The sequence below is a fragment of the Musa acuminata genome, chromosome BXJ3-2 (assembly GCF_036884655.1).
Source record: "Musa acuminata AAA Group cultivar baxijiao chromosome BXJ3-2, Cavendish_Baxijiao_AAA, whole genome shotgun sequence".
In the NCBI taxonomy this organism is placed as follows: domain Eukaryota; kingdom Viridiplantae; phylum Streptophyta; class Magnoliopsida; order Zingiberales; family Musaceae; genus Musa; species Musa acuminata.
This window is the reverse complement of record NC_088350.1, coordinates 29,513,719-29,534,533: the sequence shown is the minus strand read 5'-3', so window position 1 is coordinate 29,534,533 and position 20,815 is coordinate 29,513,719. Positions and strand designations below refer to the sequence as shown.

General features: G+C 39.4%; 4 protein-coding genes across 4 annotated transcripts; 2 read left to right on the top strand and 2 right to left on the bottom strand.

The window, feature by feature from the left end:
• Positions 1 to 641: 641 nt before the first annotated feature.
• On the top strand, positions 642 to 4,442 carry LOC135630941 (cytochrome b5-like). The gene is made up of 3 exons (XM_065138268.1): positions 642 to 828; positions 3,679 to 3,745; positions 3,903 to 4,442. Exons 1-3 carry the CDS (start codon positions 742 to 744, stop codon positions 4,148 to 4,150), a joined length of 402 nt encoding a protein of 133 aa, XP_064994340.1. The 5' UTR covers positions 642 to 741; the 3' UTR covers positions 4,151 to 4,442.
• A 929-nt stretch (positions 4,443 to 5,371) lies between these two features.
• LOC135631223 (uncharacterized) lies at positions 5,372 to 7,857 on the top strand. Its single transcript, XM_065138708.1, has 3 exons — positions 5,372 to 5,796; positions 6,790 to 7,128; positions 7,217 to 7,857. Exons 1-3 carry the CDS (start codon positions 5,503 to 5,505, stop codon positions 7,715 to 7,717), a joined length of 1,134 nt encoding a protein of 377 aa, XP_064994780.1. The 5' UTR covers positions 5,372 to 5,502; the 3' UTR covers positions 7,718 to 7,857.
• A 1,071-nt stretch (positions 7,858 to 8,928) lies between these two features.
• On the bottom strand, positions 8,929 to 14,007 carry LOC103975621 (probable mitochondrial-processing peptidase subunit beta, mitochondrial). The gene is made up of 9 exons (XM_009390635.3): positions 13,248 to 14,007; positions 12,191 to 12,355; positions 11,882 to 12,019; positions 11,635 to 11,786; positions 11,407 to 11,515; positions 10,903 to 11,001; positions 9,558 to 9,623; positions 9,334 to 9,441; positions 8,929 to 9,203 (listed from the first exon to the last, which is right to left on the bottom strand). The coding sequence occupies exons 1-9, from the start codon at positions 13,893 to 13,895 to the stop codon at positions 9,117 to 9,119; spliced, it is 1,572 nt and encodes a 523-aa protein (XP_009388910.2). The 5' UTR covers positions 13,896 to 14,007; the 3' UTR covers positions 8,929 to 9,116.
• Positions 14,008 to 14,687: 680 nt separating this feature from the next.
• LOC135631477 (probable inactive purple acid phosphatase 2) lies at positions 14,688 to 18,127 on the bottom strand. The gene is made up of 2 exons (XM_065139188.1): positions 17,395 to 18,127; positions 14,688 to 16,307 (listed from the first exon to the last, which is right to left on the bottom strand). Exons 1-2 carry the CDS (start codon positions 18,097 to 18,099, stop codon positions 15,033 to 15,035), a joined length of 1,980 nt encoding a protein of 659 aa, XP_064995260.1. The 5' UTR covers positions 18,100 to 18,127; the 3' UTR covers positions 14,688 to 15,032.
• Positions 18,128 to 20,815: the final 2,688 nt, after the last annotated feature.

The window sequence follows — 20,815 nt, the reverse complement described above, 5'->3', positions numbered from 1 at the left end:
AATATGTAGAGAGAGAGAGAGAGAGAGAGAGAGAGAGAGAGGTAGTAACTCCGAGATCCAAATCCATCCTATATCCAGTTCTAATACCATTTTCTGTTTTACTTCGACGCCTCAAATCCAATTAACAGATTGGTAATCCTATTTAACATAATTTAATCATGAGTACCGAAAAATAATCAACCCGTTGTCATTTGTATTTTCAGATGTAGGGAATGTAAAAGTTGGAAAAACACAATCTCCTGTATAAAATCCTTTGTAATAATCTTCCATTATTTGTAGATGTCTACTACACGGATTAAATCTTGCACCACTTCAATTGTGATCCATGGGTTGGATCTTTAGCTTGGGCTTACATGCCATTTTCGGGCTTCCCAAATGGGTCCATTTCTCATCCATGGGTCCGATCTAAGTTGCTCCAATCCTTCGTCTCTCTCTCATAAATCCCTAATTTTCATTTTCCACCCTCTTTTTTCTTTTTCTGTCTCCACTATATATATATATATATATATATATACTGACGCACACACCACCTCATCGAACAAATCGAATGCAACGAACAGCCCAATCCGATACTAAAGCCTTGCTTGCTCGACCCGCTACAACAACGGATCCGCTATCTATTAATAAGTGGGGTAAGCAGAGAAAGGAGAATGGAAAGGGGGGAAGAAGCGGAAGTCGTCGATTGTCTTCTCCCCGTTCGCAATAGGTTGTTTGGGAAGAGCAAGCGAGCGAGGGAGAGCGATGGCGACCCTAAGCAAGTTGTATTCGATGCGAGAAGCCGCGGAGCACAACACCAGGGACGATTGCTGGGTCGTCATACACGGCAAGGTCTGATTTTTCTACCTTTCTTTCTCCTTCTTTACGCATATCGTTTAGGCTCTGTTTTGTTTGATTCGCCCACGGTGCCATTTTGGTGCATCTTGTTTACGCACGCGCTGGGTGTTACGCGGGGACTTGGTTGATTCTAAGTGTGATTTCAGATGAATTGTGTGGTCGGTGCTTTGTTTATTTTGATTACATGCTTTTATCAAACCCTAGTCTCGACTCGGACAAGAACGCTTGTTCATGGATTTGACGTGAATCCTATTCCAAGTAGGGTACGAAAGAGAGTGAGTTTTAAGCAAATTGATGTTACTGTGGCTTGGAATAGAACAATCATAACTATGGATACTGGTCTGGTACTTGTTACCCTTCCATTGTACTGTACATATTCGTTCTTGTGCGGAGTAGCGGACATGGGTGTCAATATGTCCGTATTAGGAAATTTTGTTCCTTTTCAATCATGATAACGAATTCTTTTCACACTTGGCGGAAATATCCTGGGCGTTGGATCAAGTTTTACGTTGGTGTTATTGCTGCCTGTTGCTAGTGGTGGAAAACACATGCAAACTTTCCATGTTTTAGGTTTTTATGTCTGCAGGAAAACTTTTCATGTTCATGATCTGTTTCTTGATACGGGTTGAGCATTTCTATCGTTGGGTGTCTGGTTAAAGCTGCTACACGTGCCTCTATTATAGGTGCAGTTATATCGCCAAGATAATAACTGGTTAGGATAAATTGCAATGATGAACTTGTGAGGTCGATTGCTGATATTTCAGCATGACTTTTCAAGCCTACCAGTAGGCTAAGGTATTGATGATTAGTTGATAAGTCACCCAGAGATTGTCAGACCTAACTGTCTTCCACTTACCAAAAGAGACCAAAGAATAATAGTAGAATATTGAAGCTTGAAGCTAATCACCAATTTATTCAAACTTGTATTGATATTCTTTTAGTGCTTGTAGTATCTCCCTTCATAAAAACATATGTCATCATGTGGGATTTATTGGTATTTAGTATATTAGAACACTTCTGGAGTAGAGTACAAGTACCATACGTGGTAAAGCTTGTAATGGAGCTAGCTGAAAGACCTTACTTTCAATTTACTGATTCAGCAAGCTGATGATTCTCTTTTATCAATGTTTAGAAATACAGAAGCTGGTTAATCCTTTTGTTTTAACTCAGAAAACTCAAATAATCAGTGCTTGTTTGCATTGATTAACACTTGCCTCAAAATTATACAATACTTAATGTTGTGAATACACACCTTCAATGCAGATTCAAGCCTCATTATCCTAACCTGAGTGTCTTGACCATGTGTTATCGTTTTTCAAACACAACAATTAGACCAAGCTGAGTAGTGCAATAGAGAACGAGGAAGTAGATTTTAGTTTATATCATTCTCAATCCTTGAGAAATAGAGGAGCTTAAATGCTGAGATAATAGAACACAAATATTTTGATACTCGAGAAGGTGCTTCAAACTCATGTCCTTGTAAAATCTTTTTTGTTCTCTGTAAATTGGCCAATTGGTTATCCATGCTTTTGCAGATGTAGTAGATGCTTATGGTCTCTGTTACTCTTTTGTGCTCTGTTGCTTGGCAGAAAGCAGATGGGAAGCCAAGTGAAGAAAGGGGAAAGAAGGGGTAAGATAAGAGTGGATTAGAAAATAGAAACAAAGTTAGTTATAAGTGCTTGAAACCTGAAAAAATTGTAATTGGAGCTCATCCTCGTTATTGTGCTTGGGCTTAAGTTAGACAATTTGGAGCATCATCAAAATTTAGCAACTTGGCCTTTTATAAAAAAAGCCATTTTAAAGTATTAATTATTTAAATTTGGATATCATGAGAGAATATTGCTTGTAGACTTTTCCTCTCAGGTAATAGCAAAGCACAGAGCATCTTTTTAAGCTTACTGTCTTGCTTTATTCTAAGTTTGTGTTATGTGGACCATTTCACATTTCTTCGGCATGGACAGATCCATGTAATGGGTAATGGTTATCCATTGAATATACTATTTGCTAATGTTCTTTGGATGGAGTGAATCCTTTTTTTTATTTGATTTATGCAAATAAGCAGATTATGAATGTTCTGGGAAGCTTTTGAAAATGATCTAATAGAGCAACATAGAAAGTAGAGGAATGCACATCCGTACTTAAGACTTCTCATTGGTGGCAATTTGTAGATCTTTGACCTTTTAGAGGGGATGTTTATAGTGCCAAAGTAAGCATAAAATGTACCCAGTTTATCACATTATAAGCCGGGTTAAGAGCCTTAGACCCCTGCTGTTGGATAAGTGCATTATGATAATTCCACCATGTTTCCAGATATTATATTAGTGTTCCTTGTTAACTTTTGGGTTTTCATCTCTTAAATCTAAACATCTTTAGATTGTATGACTCTGGTCTACCCAATATTTCTCTTGTGGTGTCTTCCTCTGGGAATTGTAGTGATATTAGATTCATTTTGCTGTAGGGCATGCAATTTCAATTTTTTTTTCACTTTTTGATTTGAAATGGCTGATAGATAGCAGAAACTAATTAATCGGACACTTGAATGTGGAGTAATGCAAAAGGTTCACGTGAAGCCCCTCAATGCCAATGGTAAGTAAAATTTCCGAGTCCTAAAAAAGAACAACTTCAAGCTGAGGATCAAAACAATTAGGACAGGTTTACATAGCATAGGTATGCATATTCTCCTTGAATACTAGTTTGTCTGGTGCACCCAAGATAACAAAACAGAGGACCGGACTTGGACAAAAACCTATTTACTTGCTCTTTTATCTATCTTGGCAACTGAAAATTTAGAAAATTGTTTGGTTTTCTTTAAAACTGTGGATTTGTCATTGTTGTTCACTTCAGGTGTATGATGTGACTTCATATTTGGATGAGCACCCAGGAGGAGATGATGTGCTCCTCTCAGCGGCTGGTATGTGGATCTATCCTAGCCACCATTTTCTTAAACTTCAGGCATCTGACGCATTATGCAGTTTTTCAATTTCTTTTTTATGACAATAAAATGGTGTCTGACTTTAGGTATAAGTTTTTTTGCTTATTGACCAAATTGTATGTCTAATATTTTGAAGGGAGGGACTCGACTGAAGACTTTGAAGATGCTGGGCACAGCAAAAGTGCTCGTGAGCTGATGCAAGATTATTATATCGGGGAGCTAGATCCAGACACTGTTATTCCAGAGCTTGAGATTTTTCGGAAAGAAAAATCATCTGCTTTAACCACCATGCTCATGAACAAGACGGTGCAGTATTTGGCAGTCCCTGCGGTCATCCTTGGGGTCTCAGTAGTTGCCGGCATTTTGTTCTCACGAAGCAAGTAATATGATCCAAGAACTTCAACATCATCCGATCAGAGTCCTGCATGAAAGATGACATTTCTTTATACCGATCAATATTACCCGTTGATGCCCAATATTTTTCAGTCAAATAATTCTTGAATTAGAGACATGGGATGTCATCCTGGGTAATCACGGGCTGCTAGGTTTCAAGTAATTTTTTATTGTTTCAGTTTCTGTTTTAGTTGTGTGTCATTGTTGGAGAAGCAGTTGGTGTTGCTGATCCTCCCAGAAACCCTTCATTACATTCTTCTACTGAAGCACTCTATTTCATATATATTTGTCTGCCTATGAAATTTATGACCGATATTTGTGCAGCATAAAGAGCAGTGTGTTCCCAATTGTTTTAGGAGATCTTTAACCTTTATAAAAGCTGGAAACCTTTTATTTTCTTATAAATGGTAGAAATTTATCATGGAATCGTTGCATGGATTGAGTAAAAGCTTATGTGACTTGAAGTTGTGATGATTGTTCCTTTTTCCATATTGGCAAATCAAGAGATATGATGAAATTGGTTTAGTTTATTATTAAGATAACTGAGCAAATGATAGAGCATAGAATTTGACCGAAATGGTAATTAAAATTCAAAGAATCCAGTGGTAAAATTAAAGTTTATTTACTTGGAAGTTTCAATTGTTATGATGAAATTTCTCTCTTAAGTCAAAAGATAAAATTGCAATTGAGCTGCCCCTTTTACTGACAGAAAAGAAATCGTGGATCCATCAAATCAACTTGATCATGAATTGATCCAAATCAAAACATAATAAATAAAGTGTTACATTCAAATTTGCTTTGAAACTAGTTGTACTTTTTAAATGATTAGTAAAATATAGGCCCCTTTGAGATAGATTTTTTTTTCCCTAAAATATTCTTAAATTTTTTGCCATTTCATCCATGGCGTTGGCTTCACTCTATTTAGCCGACATAGATTGTGTATATATATACGTATACAATACGTAAAAAATTAAGGAAATAAATATAAGAATCACATTTTGCATATATGCAATTTTTGACATTCTTTGACCGCAAAAGTAGGTCAAGGGAGCAAAGGCGCCCATGAGACCTCTCGACAACTAATTTTACGGGGAGTACGCTTCCTCCATTGCCATCTGCCAACCCCTCCTCTCTCTCTCTCTCTCTCTCTCCTTGCACTCTTCTTCTTTTCTCCTCCTCGTCCTCGTCCCCGTCCCCGTCCCGTGCATTCCTTCGACGAAGCAATAGCAAGGGTGGAGGGAAGGTGGATCCTTCCCTGAGCCCTCTCTCTCCGTTCATCTCCATTTCCATCTCCTGAGTTCTTTGGCATCCATCCACACCCCACCCGTCACTGGTCCAGTCTGATGAGAAAACTGTGCCCAAACCTCGATCGCGAAGATGGCCTCGACACCGTCCTCGAGGTCCCCATCCCGGAAGAAATGTTCGCCAGCGCGGGCACCGGCGCCGCCCGGTGGCGCAACATGAGGACCTGGCTCGAGGCGCAGGCCTTCGACAAGGCCGCCGCCCCCGCTCAGCTGTCCAGCCGCACCGTCGAACTGCAGCTCCTCCTCAACGTCGTCAGCTCGCCCCTCATCCCCTGCCCCGTTCCCCTCGATCACCCCTTCAACCTCTCCATTCAGATTCGGGATTGCTCCATTGTAAGACTCTCTCTCTCTCTCTACATGTACATCACATGTTCCATGTTGATACGTAGATTATAAATGGATAAGTATCGACCGCCTAAGCTTTGTTTGCTTATCTTTTTATTTTTTAGGTGACGAGCTTTTAATGTTACCTAATTTTATTATTGTATCTGAGTAGGGCTAATTATATCTTACCCTACTTAGTTAGCTATATTTAGTTAGCTACCTAATTGTATCTAAGTACTTTAAAAAGTTATATTAATATGTCAATAATTACGAAAGTAAAATATCTAAGTCTATTACACTAGTACTATCGATTTTATTAATAAAAATATAAAAATATAAAAATAAAAAGATAATTTTAATATTTTTGTTGATAGTGACAAACAACGATATCACTAGAGGTCATAGGTGACTCTTGTGAATGAGGAGAATGGCGATGAAAGATAATGGTCACTTTGTATATGAGTTGACGTTAATACAGATGTAGAACGGCAAAAGGGCCGCTTGACAACTATGTCAATGTTGACGTAAATATAGAGCAGTCCTCATTTCTTGTTGATGCTCTTCTTATTCACAACAACCATCTGTGACCTATAGTAGTGTCGACGTCCATCACCACTGACGTTGTTCGTCACCATCAACTATGATATTAAAATTATATTTTTTACCTTTTATTTTTATATTTTTATTGATAAAACTAACATTATTAAGGTAAATGAACCATATATTTCACTCTAGATAAAAATATAATTTTTTAAAATATAAAGATCGAAATACTTAATGTAATTAACTATCAGGATAATAAATAATTAGCCCTATCTAGAATTTTATATATATATATATATATATATATATATATATATATATATATATATATATATATATATATATATATATATATATATATATATATATATATATATATATATATATATATATATATATAAGCTTCATCCGTTAGCATTAAATTGACACGGTGTGACGGATGTTGTCCTGTTTCTAAAGCAAGCATCGACTGCCAAGTACATCATCCAGCAGTACATTGCAGCCACCGGAGGGCAGACGGCGTTGGCGTCGGTGAGCAGCATGTACGCTGTGGGCAAGCTGCAGATGAGTGCGTCGGAATTCCACGTCGGAAACCAGACCGTGGCCGCCAAGAGGAAAGGCGAGATCGGAGGGTACGTGTTATGGCAAAAGAACCCCGGCGTCTGGTACTTCGAGCTCATCATGGCGGGCAGCAAGATGAGCGCCGGCAGCGACGGCAAGGTGGCGTGGAGGCAGTCGGCTTCGGAGCAATCGCATGCTTCTCGAGGCCCGCCGCGGCCATTGCGCCGATCCCTACAAGTATTCTCCTCGCTCACAGTCAACCCAAGCGAAAAGATTGCGCGACTGGATCTAAATCGGTTTCCCCTTGTGTTAATGTTCTCTGCAGGGCTTGGATCCAAGGTCAACGGCCACCCTCTTCTCGGACGCGGTCTGCATTGGTGAGAAGGTCATCGATGGCGAGGAGTGCTTCATCCTGAAGTTGGAGTCGAACCCAGCGACCCTGAGAGCCCGGAGCGCCGACACTTTCGACATCATCCACCACACCATATGGGGATACTTCAGCCAGCGCACCGGCCTCCTCGTCCAGCTGGCGGACACCCATCTCCTGCGCATGAAGGCCGGACGACGAGGGCAGAGCAAGAGCATCTTCTGGGAGACGAGCATGGAGTCGGCTATCCGCGACTACCGCTACGTCGACGGCGTCAAGATCGCGCACGCGGGTCGGACCATGGTCACGCTGTTCCGGTACGGGGAGGGGTCGGTGAACCACAAGAGGAAGATGGAGGAGACTTGGACCATCGAGGAGGTGGACTTCAACCTGTGGGGGCTGTCCATGGAGTGCTTCCTGCCGCCGGCCGACCTGAAGGAGGAGGAAGGTGGCGACTGACCGCCATGGAGGATGAGGTTTCTGTCAGAGAAGTCTTAGCACCTCAATCGAGGGAATGATAAGGAGGAGGAACGTAGGAACTCTGCATGCTTTAAGAGAGAGAGAGATGAGAGAGAGAGAGAGAGCCAAGCATTATGCGTACCTGTGCACAAAAGCGTCGATCTCTTTCTCCGCTGTGCAATTATTGGAACCTGTCAGCAAAACCGTAAATCGCCCGATTAATATCGCATCATCTTCATCAGAAAACATTCCGGTCTCTAAACATTCCGCTGTGCAATTACTCGAACCTATCAGCAAAACAGTTAAGTCGCCCGATTAACTATGATTAACATTCTGTCGTTAATTTAACCCCAATTCTTCTTCTTGATTTTTTCGACGGAAAAATCACGCGTGCAAAAAGGACAAGAACGAGGAAGATAAAATTATAATTTTTTTTATTTTTTTAATTATTAAATATATATTCTTTAAAATATCGTAATAGTTCTTTCTTCTCCCTTCTTTCCCATGCTAGATCTTAACTTTTGATCGCCGTCACTCGATTTGTGCTGTCGATCGTTGCCTCTCTTGCACCATTTGTCGTGGTCGCACTAGACCTACTCGACCATTGTCTTTCCCATGCTAGATCTTAACTTTTGATCGCCGTCACTCGATTTGTGCTGTCGATCGTTGCCTCTCTTGCACCATTTGTCGTCGTCGCACTAGACCTACTCGACCATTGTTGTACCTGCATCACTCGTCGTCACCTCTCCTACACCACTCATTGTCGTTGCATCGGACCTGCTCGGAGCGACGACGACGAGCGATGCAAGAGCAACGATGGTCGAGTGAGTCCGATACAACGATGACGAATGATGAAAGAGAAATAATGGTTGAGTGATGTAGAAACGATGATGATCAAGAGTGCAGGTCGAGCGTGGGAAAGAGGAGAGGAAAAAGAACCGTTAGAATATATATTTAATAATTAAAAAATAAAATTATATTTTTATCCTTCTCATTTGTGTCGTCAAAAAAATTGACGATATAAAAAATTTAAGATTAAATCTTTCAACTTCCTATGTGTAAGGATTTAATACTATTTTTTAAAATATAAAATTTAAAATACTAATCATAATTAACTATAGGAGGTGATATGTAATTATTCCGAAAAGAAGACTTAAAACATGCATACTAAAACAAAGGCGTGGATGGAATAGATTTTATTGACAAAAAAATAATTAATGTATCTAGATTTCATTATTTAATCCGAAAGGATACGGCAGAAACATATGTGTGGAACAAAAGCAAAAAGCAAAACCTTTTCAAACATCTCGAGCTTTCATTGGTAGTCATCACGATCGCTACCAGCATAAGAAAGATTAAGGGACAAGGAAGAACACATTTAGAAGATCTAGAAAAATTATTAATAGCGGAGCAGATAGGTGCGGCGCCGGAACCAGTTGTAATCTGGAAGGCTCTGTATGGGCCCCATGGCTGCAATTGCGACGTCCTGCAAGGTCAAGGTGGCACACAGTGTAATCCAACCACTTAATATGTGGAAGGTCAATGTCCTGCATCTCTCTGGCTTGTGAATCTATTCATAATTCATCTCTTAATGAATGGGGAAGGTAAGGATTTACCTGATCAAATATGAAGCGATTAGCGACACGCTTAACAGTGCTTGCATCAACTGCATCGATCCTCGCAAAAAGTTCAGTGACTGGTACTCTACGGCCGTATGTAAGCATCTGCAAACAAAAAAAAATAGTAGCAATATGAGGTATGAAAAAGAGCAAGGTAGAAGCTTTGGAATTAATGCGACCGAACAAGCATGTTGTTAAGATGTAAATGTCTGTTTCATTACCTGACGGCCGATATCCTCAGCAACAGGGCTGGTACCATCAATGTGAAGTTGAAGGGAAGATTTGAGCTGTAAAATTTGATTAATTAGTTGCAGCTTATAACTAGCTGATAAATTCAATAAAAGGCATGCTGCTCTTTACTTCAACCTCAGAATCAACCAAATTTTGCAAGTAACTAAATGCGAAAAGTCTTGAGCATGTGTAGTCTGATTGTGTCATCCTAGCTTTCCAGATGCTACTACTTCCTACTTGCTAGGCAATATTATCTAATCCACTTGAACCAAAAAACTCGTAAATTTTCTTTAAGCCATTTATAGAACTTGTATTTCATATCAAACACAGAAGCCAAAGGTGATCGGATCAACGATCAAACTTATAAGTCTTGAGCAGCATGTTTTCGATGAGCAAAGGGCAAAAGTTGCATCATGGGGATCCATGAAAACGTTGGACCCACTTTCTACACATTGCCATCAGATGGAAGAAACGTCTTCTCAGAAGTGCTTAGCAAGGAATGCTTAGCCTCACCATAAGATGTATTTACATAATTATTACATAACATTCATTATATCATAATTGATCTATATTTCATAATAATTTAGCTATACTTTTTCTCTTTTACTCTCTATCTATGACAACTTGGCCTCAAACACAACCAAGAGAACACAAACAAAAGACGCAGTTTGTAATACTTATATCATAATTAATTTGTTTCCTACACTATCTTGAAGTGTTAAAAATAAGTCTCTCATAACTGAAGCACACTCCATATTAATTGTCAAGTCATCTACATCTCAAGTTAGTATACTCACACTCAATCTTGGATATTTCACTCTCAACACACTTGCACTTAATTTAAAAGGAATGTAGCAAATGTGCAACAATCATATGCAAGTGAAGGTGGCCACAAACTTAACAAGCAACCACCTCAAGGTGACGTTAATACTTGCAACTTGTTTCAAAAAAGACATACCTCCTAGACAAAGTAATGACCATATACTCATTCTTAAAAGCAATTTGACCATCACGTGATTGAAAAAACAATTCCAGTTCCTTAGATAATAACAAACAATAATTCATGTCTCACAAAATAGCTATTGTTTGTCCAGTTTCATGGAAGATTTGCCTTATCATGAATTATATTAACTGCACTGATGAGCTGTTGCAAGCAACATACAAGCCGTGAAGGAACTAATAAGATAGTTTCATCTGAAAGCTGAATCTTTCACATTTCCATATTGAGAATATCTACTTGTTTTGTCATTTTCTATGTTTTACAGAACAGACGATACAGAATTTCTGCAATGTCAACAAAAAGGAACAGATAAAGCATATCTGTCACTTAATTACCTGATTTCGTGCACGAGTAACATCAGCTTCTGAGACTCTGTAGGACAGCTTGCTTATCTCATACATAATTGCATAGGCCAAATCATCCAAGCAATCTGGCTGTTCATGAAAGGTTAAAAAAATAGTTAGCTATCAAGTTAACTTTTACTGGCAAAGGCAGAAAGCATATTCCCTGTATTAAAAGCCATTGTACAAAAGAATCCCTATCCCATTGCATTGATGGAACCAAAATTTAGCCCAATTAATACAACCATTATAGATCACTAGTGTACAAAAGAATCCGTAAGCAATAGCACTGAAATAGCAAGTTTCTGCAAGTAATACTCCAATTTTCTTAAATCACCAAAAACAATAAAATTTGTGACAAACTCTAATAGATTGGACTGAATTTGTAAGAAAAAAATTGCTACCAAAAGGCCCTTTTTGCGAATCAGTCATTGTCACTCGACATCCATTAGAATCTCAATATTTCACATGTTCTGATTACACAAAAAAGAAACTAACCTTGGCAACTGCATAAACACCAAAGATGCCAGTATCTTTGTAATTTGTATTAAAGGCCATCATGCTCTCAGCAATCTCATTGATAGCAATCCTCTGAGCCAGCTCTGAACTGCTTAGAGTTGGAATACATGGCAAAACAGGGGAAGTTAAAAAGTAATCTTATTGAAGTCTATATAAAGTTAAAAGAACTATAGTATTGAGGCTTCAATATGAGCAGTAACAACCCACCCCATGTGCTTTCCACCACCTGCATTCTTGTTCCAAGAACCTAGCATAGACTGCATGACCATCAAAGCAATAGAATCTGGATCTGTCCAAGACGCTCCACTAAATGCAACCGCAAATTGCGCAAGTGGAATATCATCATCTATCATCCTAATCTGGACACGGCAAACTTTAATTGACATGAAGAATCATGTGCAAAGATAACATGACTAAGAGAAAATGACCATGCATTGAAAACTGGCATTCCCACCTCAGAACCAGTGAAAATAGCTGGTTCCTTTGCTACCAACTGGGATGCTGTAGTAGGATCATTTGACAGCTTTGTGAACAGCTTTTTGACCTGCTCAACTACATCATCATGCTTAACAGCACCAGCAGCTGAGATGACCTAAATCATCATAAACAAAAAATAGTAGTCATTTACTCATTTATGTTAATAATTAAATCTACACCAACTAAATCCGGGATGATCATAAAACATGTAGGCAGCGAAGTTAGACTAAACCAGTGAACATATAGAAAGCCAAGAATGACAACTTAATCTAGCCAAAAAACGCACCATTCTGGGGGCTGTATAATGAGTTGCTATGTAGTTTTTAAGATGCTCTTTAGTAATTGTCTTAATGTTCTGAGCAGGTCCTAGAATAGTTCTGCCAAGCGGAGCATACTGGAAAGCAGTCGCATGCAAATGGTCAAAAATAACTTCCTCGGTATGTCCCTCCACCTACAAGAGAGAGAGAAATGTTAACAATAAGTAGGACCATCAAATATTTATCCATTAGTAATCAACAACAGTACATTGAGGTTTTCCTAAACTAAGTGTTTGACATGATGTCAAAAGCACAAATTTAGGTTAACAATAAGTTTAAAATGCATTTTACTTGATAACAGCATAAAAGAATTCTTTTAACCTATGAGGATCTTCAATTCCAGTATGCAGTTGCAAATCCTGTCCATAAGAAAATAGAAATATTTACCTGATCAAAGGGAACCAGAAAAATAAAAATAAAAATAAAAAGAGCACCAGGAAGAAAGGAACTCATAACAGAATTTCAACTTGAACTAAAAGAGCATAAAACTGCACTTAACGATCCTGCTACTCACCCCACTTAATTCTAACACCAAGCACAAATTATCACTAGTCGTCGGCAGCCATGATCAGAGAGATCTTCAATTATCAGTAATTCTTTTAGATGCATTATCTATAATGTCAAAGATAAGATGCTTTCACCCCCAACATTGCCAAATTAGAACATGATAAAGCAATATAACTGAAAAATATTATTGCTTTCTCAATGGCTGTTAACCAAGTATATAATTTCTCAAACTTCGAGATGAACTGGTTAATTTACTGGAGGAACTTTAGCCACCTTGTTTGACGGGTCCATTCACTTATCATCATCATCCTCCCCATCCCTCCCTTCCACCCTATCTTTTTAAATGTTAAAATTTCCAGTCCAAATTAAACTTAGAGAGCACAACAATTGGGCTAGAGACAGTAAACAACCAAATTTAGCTTAAAAAATAATTGTGAGGTAATGATGACGTTGGTGCGAATATTTCCAAGAAAGTTATTTTTTCACATGACTAAAGAGGTGAAAATTATAAACTTTTACCTCTTCCATCTCTCTGAGGATGACATCCCGCTCCCTCTCAATGCGCTTGTCATCAAAGCACGAGTTCTGAAGTATGTCCGCAAGGATCTCCAGCGCCTTGGGCACATCATTATCCAACACCTTGGCGTAGTAGGTGGTCTGCTCCCTCGATGTGTAAGCATTCAGATGACCACCCATTTTCTCGATCTCCTCCTCCAGCTGCCACACCGTCCGCGACTCTGTGCCTTTGAAGATCATGTGCTCCAAGAAGTGCGCGGTCCCGTTAGTCTCATCGGTCTCGAATCTGCTCCCGGCATCGATCCACACGCCGACGGTGGCTGTACGGGAGGCGAGGGTGGACTCGGTGGCGATGCGGAGGCCGCTGGGGAGGGTGGTGATGCGGGTCTCCGGGGCGGCCAGGATGGGGGTATGGTCAACGAGGGCAGCGTGGGGGGAGGCGTAGCGGAGGAACCGGGGGTCAGGATCGTCGAGGCGCTTGATCTTGGATCGGACGGCCTCGGAGAGGCGATCGTAGAGCATCACCGGGGGCTTGGCCGGGGAGGGGGCGGGGTCCGGGGAGGCGAGGGCGGCAGCGGCGGAGGCGGAGGCGGATCGGCTAGAGAGGAGGAGGGGGCGACGAGAGAGAGTGAGGAGCTTACGTATCGCCATTGCTAGGGCATGGGGGAACGAGGCAAGGAGAGGCGGGCGGTGAGCGAGAGAAGGCGATGGTTCTTGCGAGCGAGAGAAGAATCTCAAGGGATGTACAGTACGAGGAATTCTTAGCTGACATCACTGAGCCCAACGCAGAATATGCACCGTGATGTGAAGGTGGACCCCGGAGTTACGTGGACCAGTTGGACCACGTCACCCATGAACGATCCCCCGCCTATCAGCTTGGATGAACCACCGCCGAAACTGAGAGCCGCAAGTACCCAAGAAGGTCAATGTTGGAGGAGAGAAGGCATTGAATCAAACATTTCAATTCAGGGCTGGAAAAATGATCAAATACTATCTTATTTATAACAATTATTGTGACACATTGTAGAGGAGCTCCAAATTATCATTTTATACCTAAAGAAAAATCATGGTTCTTTTCCTATTCATATATTTTATGTATTTCACCAAAAATATGATTTGATTATTGATCATACTCTTTGTAACGCTTGATACCACTGAGTCAGTTCATATTACAAGTAGGGAGATTATGATCACTTATATTGACAAAGGAACAATCTTAGCCAATCCTATATAATGGTGATTTTATATGGATATATAGCCACATCAAGTTATGACTGTCAATGGTAACACTTGATAGATATCAACCGTTTAAAGTTCACAAATAACAGGAGCCAATATAATGCTTAAGTTGAACCCACTAAACATAACGATGAGAGCAGGAAAGAACATTGTTCAAGTTCATACATGTAAAATACATATATGTTAACAAATCACAAAATCATGTGAAGGCTAAACCACTTTCATTTCTTTAAGATCCAAAAACAGCAATATATACCGTGAGATGAATCCGAATCACCATTACATAATAAGCCATAAAATGTTTTATAGATGCAGTACATACATCTCTAGAACTTGAATGTCTTACAGCACACCCTAAAGATGAAAGGTACCAGAAGGCAGCTCTTTGGCAGATGCATACATGGGGGCGGTTGTACAGAAACTCCAGCTTCACATAATTTACCTCGACAAGCAATTATGAATTCTCTATTGATCCAGGTGAGTAACACAAATCAAACCTTTCATTGTTTTTGATGCTGCAGAGTTCTACTAATTCTTCATTCTAAGACTTCACATCTCTTCGCTCTTCACAGGAGTCCATTGAGAACGTTCTAAAGAATCCCTCTTGCAACGAGTTATAAGACCGAGAACATATCCCACAAGGATGCCCACAACCAACACACTTGTGGCTTTCACATACCATGGCAAAACAGACACCACAAGCACACCATCACCACCACTTTCCAGAATTTTTTCATCGTCATTGACACTCTTCAGAATTTGGCCAGATAAAATTTCCACCATATCGTGTACTTGTCCATCGTGGTTTCCAATGTAGCTCAGAGTTAACTTCTCCCTGGTAGCAACAAGCCGTGTATAGCCAAACTCACCACCCCGATACATAGATCTTTCAGGTTGAGGATAGATTGGAACATCAGTATGATCAGGCCTCGGCTCCCAGATTGGCTGCCAATCTTGCCCTGCCATTCCGATTACAAGGTGCACTGGTGCGCCACCAATGGATGTAAAGTTGGATGTCACATCCGCACATCTGAAGTTTTTCAGAGGGCAGAACCTCTCATACCTATGAACATGGCCCCATAAAGCAAGGGTTACATTGTTCTGCACCAAGAGGGGTTCCAGGTTCTCAAGCATTCTCTCCCTCATTGGAGCATCCCTTAGCTCATTACTACTTGTGTACATGGGACGATGGCCTTGGACAACAACAAAAGGTGTTTTGTTTCTGTCAACGCTCTCCAAATCAGCCTTTATGAAGTTGTACTGGTCACTGCCTCGGAGGAAATTGGTTTCAGTTGATATATAGAGAAAATGTACAACACCAGCATCGAACGAAAAGTAAAGGTTCTGAGTGTCTGGTGCTCCAGTCCCTGTTGGAAATGAAGAATTCCCAGGCATTTTGAATCTGATGCTGTATGGAACACCACATTCACCTCCACCATCCTTTCCATATACACCGTAGGACCATTCTGGTCGCCAAGGTTGTGTTGGCCAGTCATACTCATGGTTGCCTATGCACACATGGTAGGGGATCCTAGAAGCTATAGGCTCAATCTGATTGAAGAACTCATCCCATATCCAGGCAAAGCCTCTGGCGTAGCTGATGTCCCCAATGTGAGAAACAAACATAGGCTTGTCACCGAGGGATTCAATGTCACGAAGAATCCACTTCACAGTCGATCTGCTCTCCTCTTGTATGCGGTAGAAGGTCGCATATGGAGTGTAAGTTCCCATGTCTCCAAACAGAAAGGCTATTGTCTCATTTGAATCACTGTCGCGAGATATAAAGCTATGGATTGGACTCCAACCTCCTGCATCACTGCCAACCTGCGAAAAGAGAATTAGAAGCACTAATTAGTTCAGAATATTTTGTTAAAGCCAATATGTGAAGAGAGACTAAGCAAGGTTTTGTTTTCTTCACCTGATATTTGGCTAAACATAATATCCTAATTAACTAATAAGGAGAATAAAACAAGAGTAGCAGGAAAGCACCAGGATCTTGGTAATCAAGCATCAGTTTTCCTTAATTAAAATATTGTGTTCATGCTAATACAGGATAAGGATATGACACCATCTTTAATGCTTAAATCAATGATGCATCTAGGCACAGCTGACAAACAAGCATTTTGGAAGAAGAATTCCAAGAGAGGGTGGGGGGTGTTTGATACTTATTGCGAGGTACACAACCATTACAAGTGTAGCTTAGAATTTAGACTCTGATATATCTCAATAGCAAAAGAATTACAGGACATAAAAAGAAACAAAGGAAGAAAATAACCATCGAAAGAATCCATTAAATACTTTAGCTCTGTACATTCTCAAATTATGAGAACAATAAGGGTCGATACTGAAAGCACGCAATGAAGGCACATAGAGAAATAACACAAGTAAATCAAACTCGATAAATTTCATCAAATTAAGGTACAAAGACCAATATCGGTTTCTGGTGGACTGCAGCCAGAAGCAACTATTTGATGAATAAGAAATAAACTGAAGCCTTTATCTGGACAATTAACAGCAACAGATGAGCACCTGATTCTATACCTTCACTCCCAAAGCCATGAGCTTTCATCATGCCATGGCTGATGTTTGTATATCTATCGATCAAACACTCTGTAAGTGAAATTTATATTCCTTCGCTTCACTTCTATCCATCACAACTCTACAGGTATCTTGGAAAGATTCAACAATCAATGAACCCTAGAATCCTAACCGATCCATTGAGCAATTAATTCTGAACCCAAAAGAGAGGACATCAAGTGCAATAATTTGATTGCATCTGAATCATTTTCCTTGATCCCCAACATTGATTCAATAAATACGATAACTAAATTATCACAAACATACAAAAAAGAGACTAATAATACCATAAATTGCACAGAAGAACAAATTTTGAACCACAAGTTCGCCTTACCGTGTAGTAATACTTCTTCCCCTTCTCCAAATTCTTCATAACGCCATCATGTATGGATCCGGGATCCCTCCACCCGATGCTTGAATTCGCCGGGAAATCACACATGTCTTTCCTCTCATACCTCCTCACCGCCGTCGCCGCGATATGATCCAACCGCGCCGCGTCCAGCCCATAGCTCACGAAGCTCTCCGCCCCGTCCGCCGTCACGAACATCACCCGCATCTCGTCCTCCCGGTCCGTGAAGGAGAGGTGGATCTGGTCCGGCCCCGCTGCGGTCTCGAACCGGACCTCCTCCGAGGCGGCCAGGCGGTGGCGGGTCCCTGGAAGCGGGTTGTGGTCGTGGTCGTGGTGGCGGTAGTTGACCTCCTCCCGCTTCCATCGGAAGACGCGGAAGGCGTAGTTGGCGCGGAGGTTTACGAGGGGGATATCGACGGAGCCGGAACCGGAGCGCCAGCCGTCGGAGGCGTTGAGGAAGACATAGCCGATGAACTCGTCGTTAGCGGAGTCCGGCGGGGAGTAGACGCCGAGCCAGTCCAGATCCGACGGCGAGTCGACGCCGGACCACCGCACGGTGACGGTGCGGTTGACCCGGGTGAGGGTCGCCGGGGACACGGAGAGGGAAACGCGGGAGAAGGAAGGGGAAACGTAACACGCGAAGAAGACGAAGAGGCAATAAAAGATACGAGGGGTTTTGTGGGAAACCATTGGCGATTGGTGGAAGACGGAGATCGAACATCGTGTTTTTTGGTGGTTGGCATAAATAGAGAACAGCGGAAACGAAGTGGGAACGGAAACGAGCGTAGAAACGTGACCGTGTTCTTGATACTTTGAGAGGGCAAATATGGTTTTCCGACGCGAATTCGATACCCGTCACCCACCTTCTTTATGATTGGTAAATTGTGGGCCCAGCAGTAGGTGATGAAGCATTGTCCTCGAGAGTTCTGTCGTCAACGTTGGTGTCAGGTGCTTGTTAGCCGTAGGATAGAAGGCTAATAAAGAGGATGATGCGTGAGATGGAATCAAAGATTCTAATCAATCACGGAGAGACCCTTCGACCTTCATCCACAGGTCGTGTCCTAAGTGACAGCGTTTGTCGTAACCAATCAACGCGAAAGTGCACGGACAAGCCATGCTTACGCAACAAAGCAAAACGACGAGCTCCGACTCACTTCGCGCCTCAAGTCACGACCACATGGCAAGTGCAATGTGGTTCTGGACACGCACCACATTTGTCACTCGTGACTAAATCGATCATCGCGCAACGGGACATTACACATTCTTGAAATGTATACGTGGCATATGAGGTTAGCTATTAAGATTTAGTCGTATGATTAATATGATAAGGTTATGAAAATCCAAATTATTAGTGTGATAGGATGAGCTTGGATTTCCAATAATTGTTTGATTTAACTTAAATACTAAAAATTTTCATACTAGGCGTTGATTAAAAATTTGTATTATTCCTTTGTTATTCTTCATCCATGTAATCGAGTAATGAGATGGACATGTCAAATAGACATGTTACATCAACATAACAGGGAATATTCTTTATCACGACACTTGATACTTTATGATCATAGAATATAGACATGAGAAAATAAGTGTTTCTTCCAACTCACTTCATATCTAACTGTTGAATTAATTTTTATTTTTATTCTACTTTCACATACAAAGATAAAATTATAATATTTTTTTTTTACGATTGGCACATAAAAATAAAATTTAAATTATTTACTTTATAAAAATCAAATCAACTAATAGAAAATAAATTAATTAATAATTTAATTGAATGATAAAATTTCTAACTTATCTATATGATTAAGGAATTTAATTTTAAATATTATTTTAATCATACTACACAAGCAAAAAAGTTAATAATTTAAATAAAACAACACATTAATTTATGATAATTAATTTATATTAAGAGAGAAAAATCATCATGATTACATTAAACATTACATTAAATATGACATGATTATTGTATAAGAGGTGTCTTTAGAAAGGACGTAACTAGAATGAGTTCTAAGGCATATTCAATTGATAAAACAAATCCTAAATTACATAAACAACTATAAAAAAATAAATAATTATTTTAATAATATAAATATATTATTCAGGCTAATTATATATTACGTCATGCAGTTAATTACTTTTAACATTCTGGTTTTTATATTTTCAAAAATTACATTAGGATCTCTATATTTATAAAAGTGAAATATTTAATCATATTTCTCTTCATGTCATTGACTCTAGTTAAAGAAATACTATATATACAAAAAATAATACGAAAATAGGGCTTAAAAGATAATTTTACAATCTATTCTTACCATCCAATGGAAAAATATAAGAGGAAGGATTTTGTTGGGAAACAAAGTAAGGCAGTGCTATTCAATTGTTTCACTTTTTTTTTTTTTTTTTTTTTTTTGTCTATCTTCGAAGGTTTTGTTAGAAAATGAAATACTTGATCAAAAGAATCTCTCTCTCATGATCTTGTCTCATCGTTATCTATCGATTGTTGTAAAACTATTGATTTCTCGATTGCTATTCAATTGTTTTAAGGATGTCACTTTCTCATTTTAATTAGAAGGCTAAGCTCGTCGAGAAGGGAACTATAACTTAACTAAGAGAATCGAGAGTTTCTGGGAAGAACTGAAGGGTCATTGGAGAACATTAACAATCAAGTCCAAACTTAGACCAAAGAAAAGCTTTTGAGATTTAATCAAAGCTTTCTCCTTTCAATAGACCGTTTGGGAGGATATTAAAATTGGAGGAGAAGATAAAGAGAAAGAATGTGCTTTCATATAAGTTATGAAAGGAAAAATTAATATCGATGAGAATATACTATATAATTATCCTTTTAACCCTATTTTAATACTATTTTCTACGTGTGATAGCGCGTATAGTACTTTCATCAGTACAATTGATACTATTAAGAGAAATATGAATAATTTTTTTGAAGTATAGAGATATTAATATAACTTTTGAAAATATATGGACTAACTATACGAGATATTATAATTAGCCCATATGATTTTGATATAGAAAAAAAAGTAACCAAGTTGACTTCCGAGGCTAGTTCTTTTTTGTCTAATCAATAAAAGAGTTGTTCTCATTTTTATATTTTCAATCAAGATATTACTATTTTTAATTAAAACATTGACCCCAACTAACATATTACTATATTTAAGACACAAAGGGTTATGTATACCACTTTGTATGCCCTCGTATGCTAACTTTCTCTACTATTATAAGGAGAAATATTAAAAAGTTATACTATAAAGTTTCTTGTATCTTGTCTCATTCTTTAATCAACTATCACAATATTCAATAATGAGACTCCAGGACTAACTCACACTTTTTTATATCGATCTATACTTTCATTAATAATGTCATGTCATTCAAATTTCTCTGCTTTGTTATA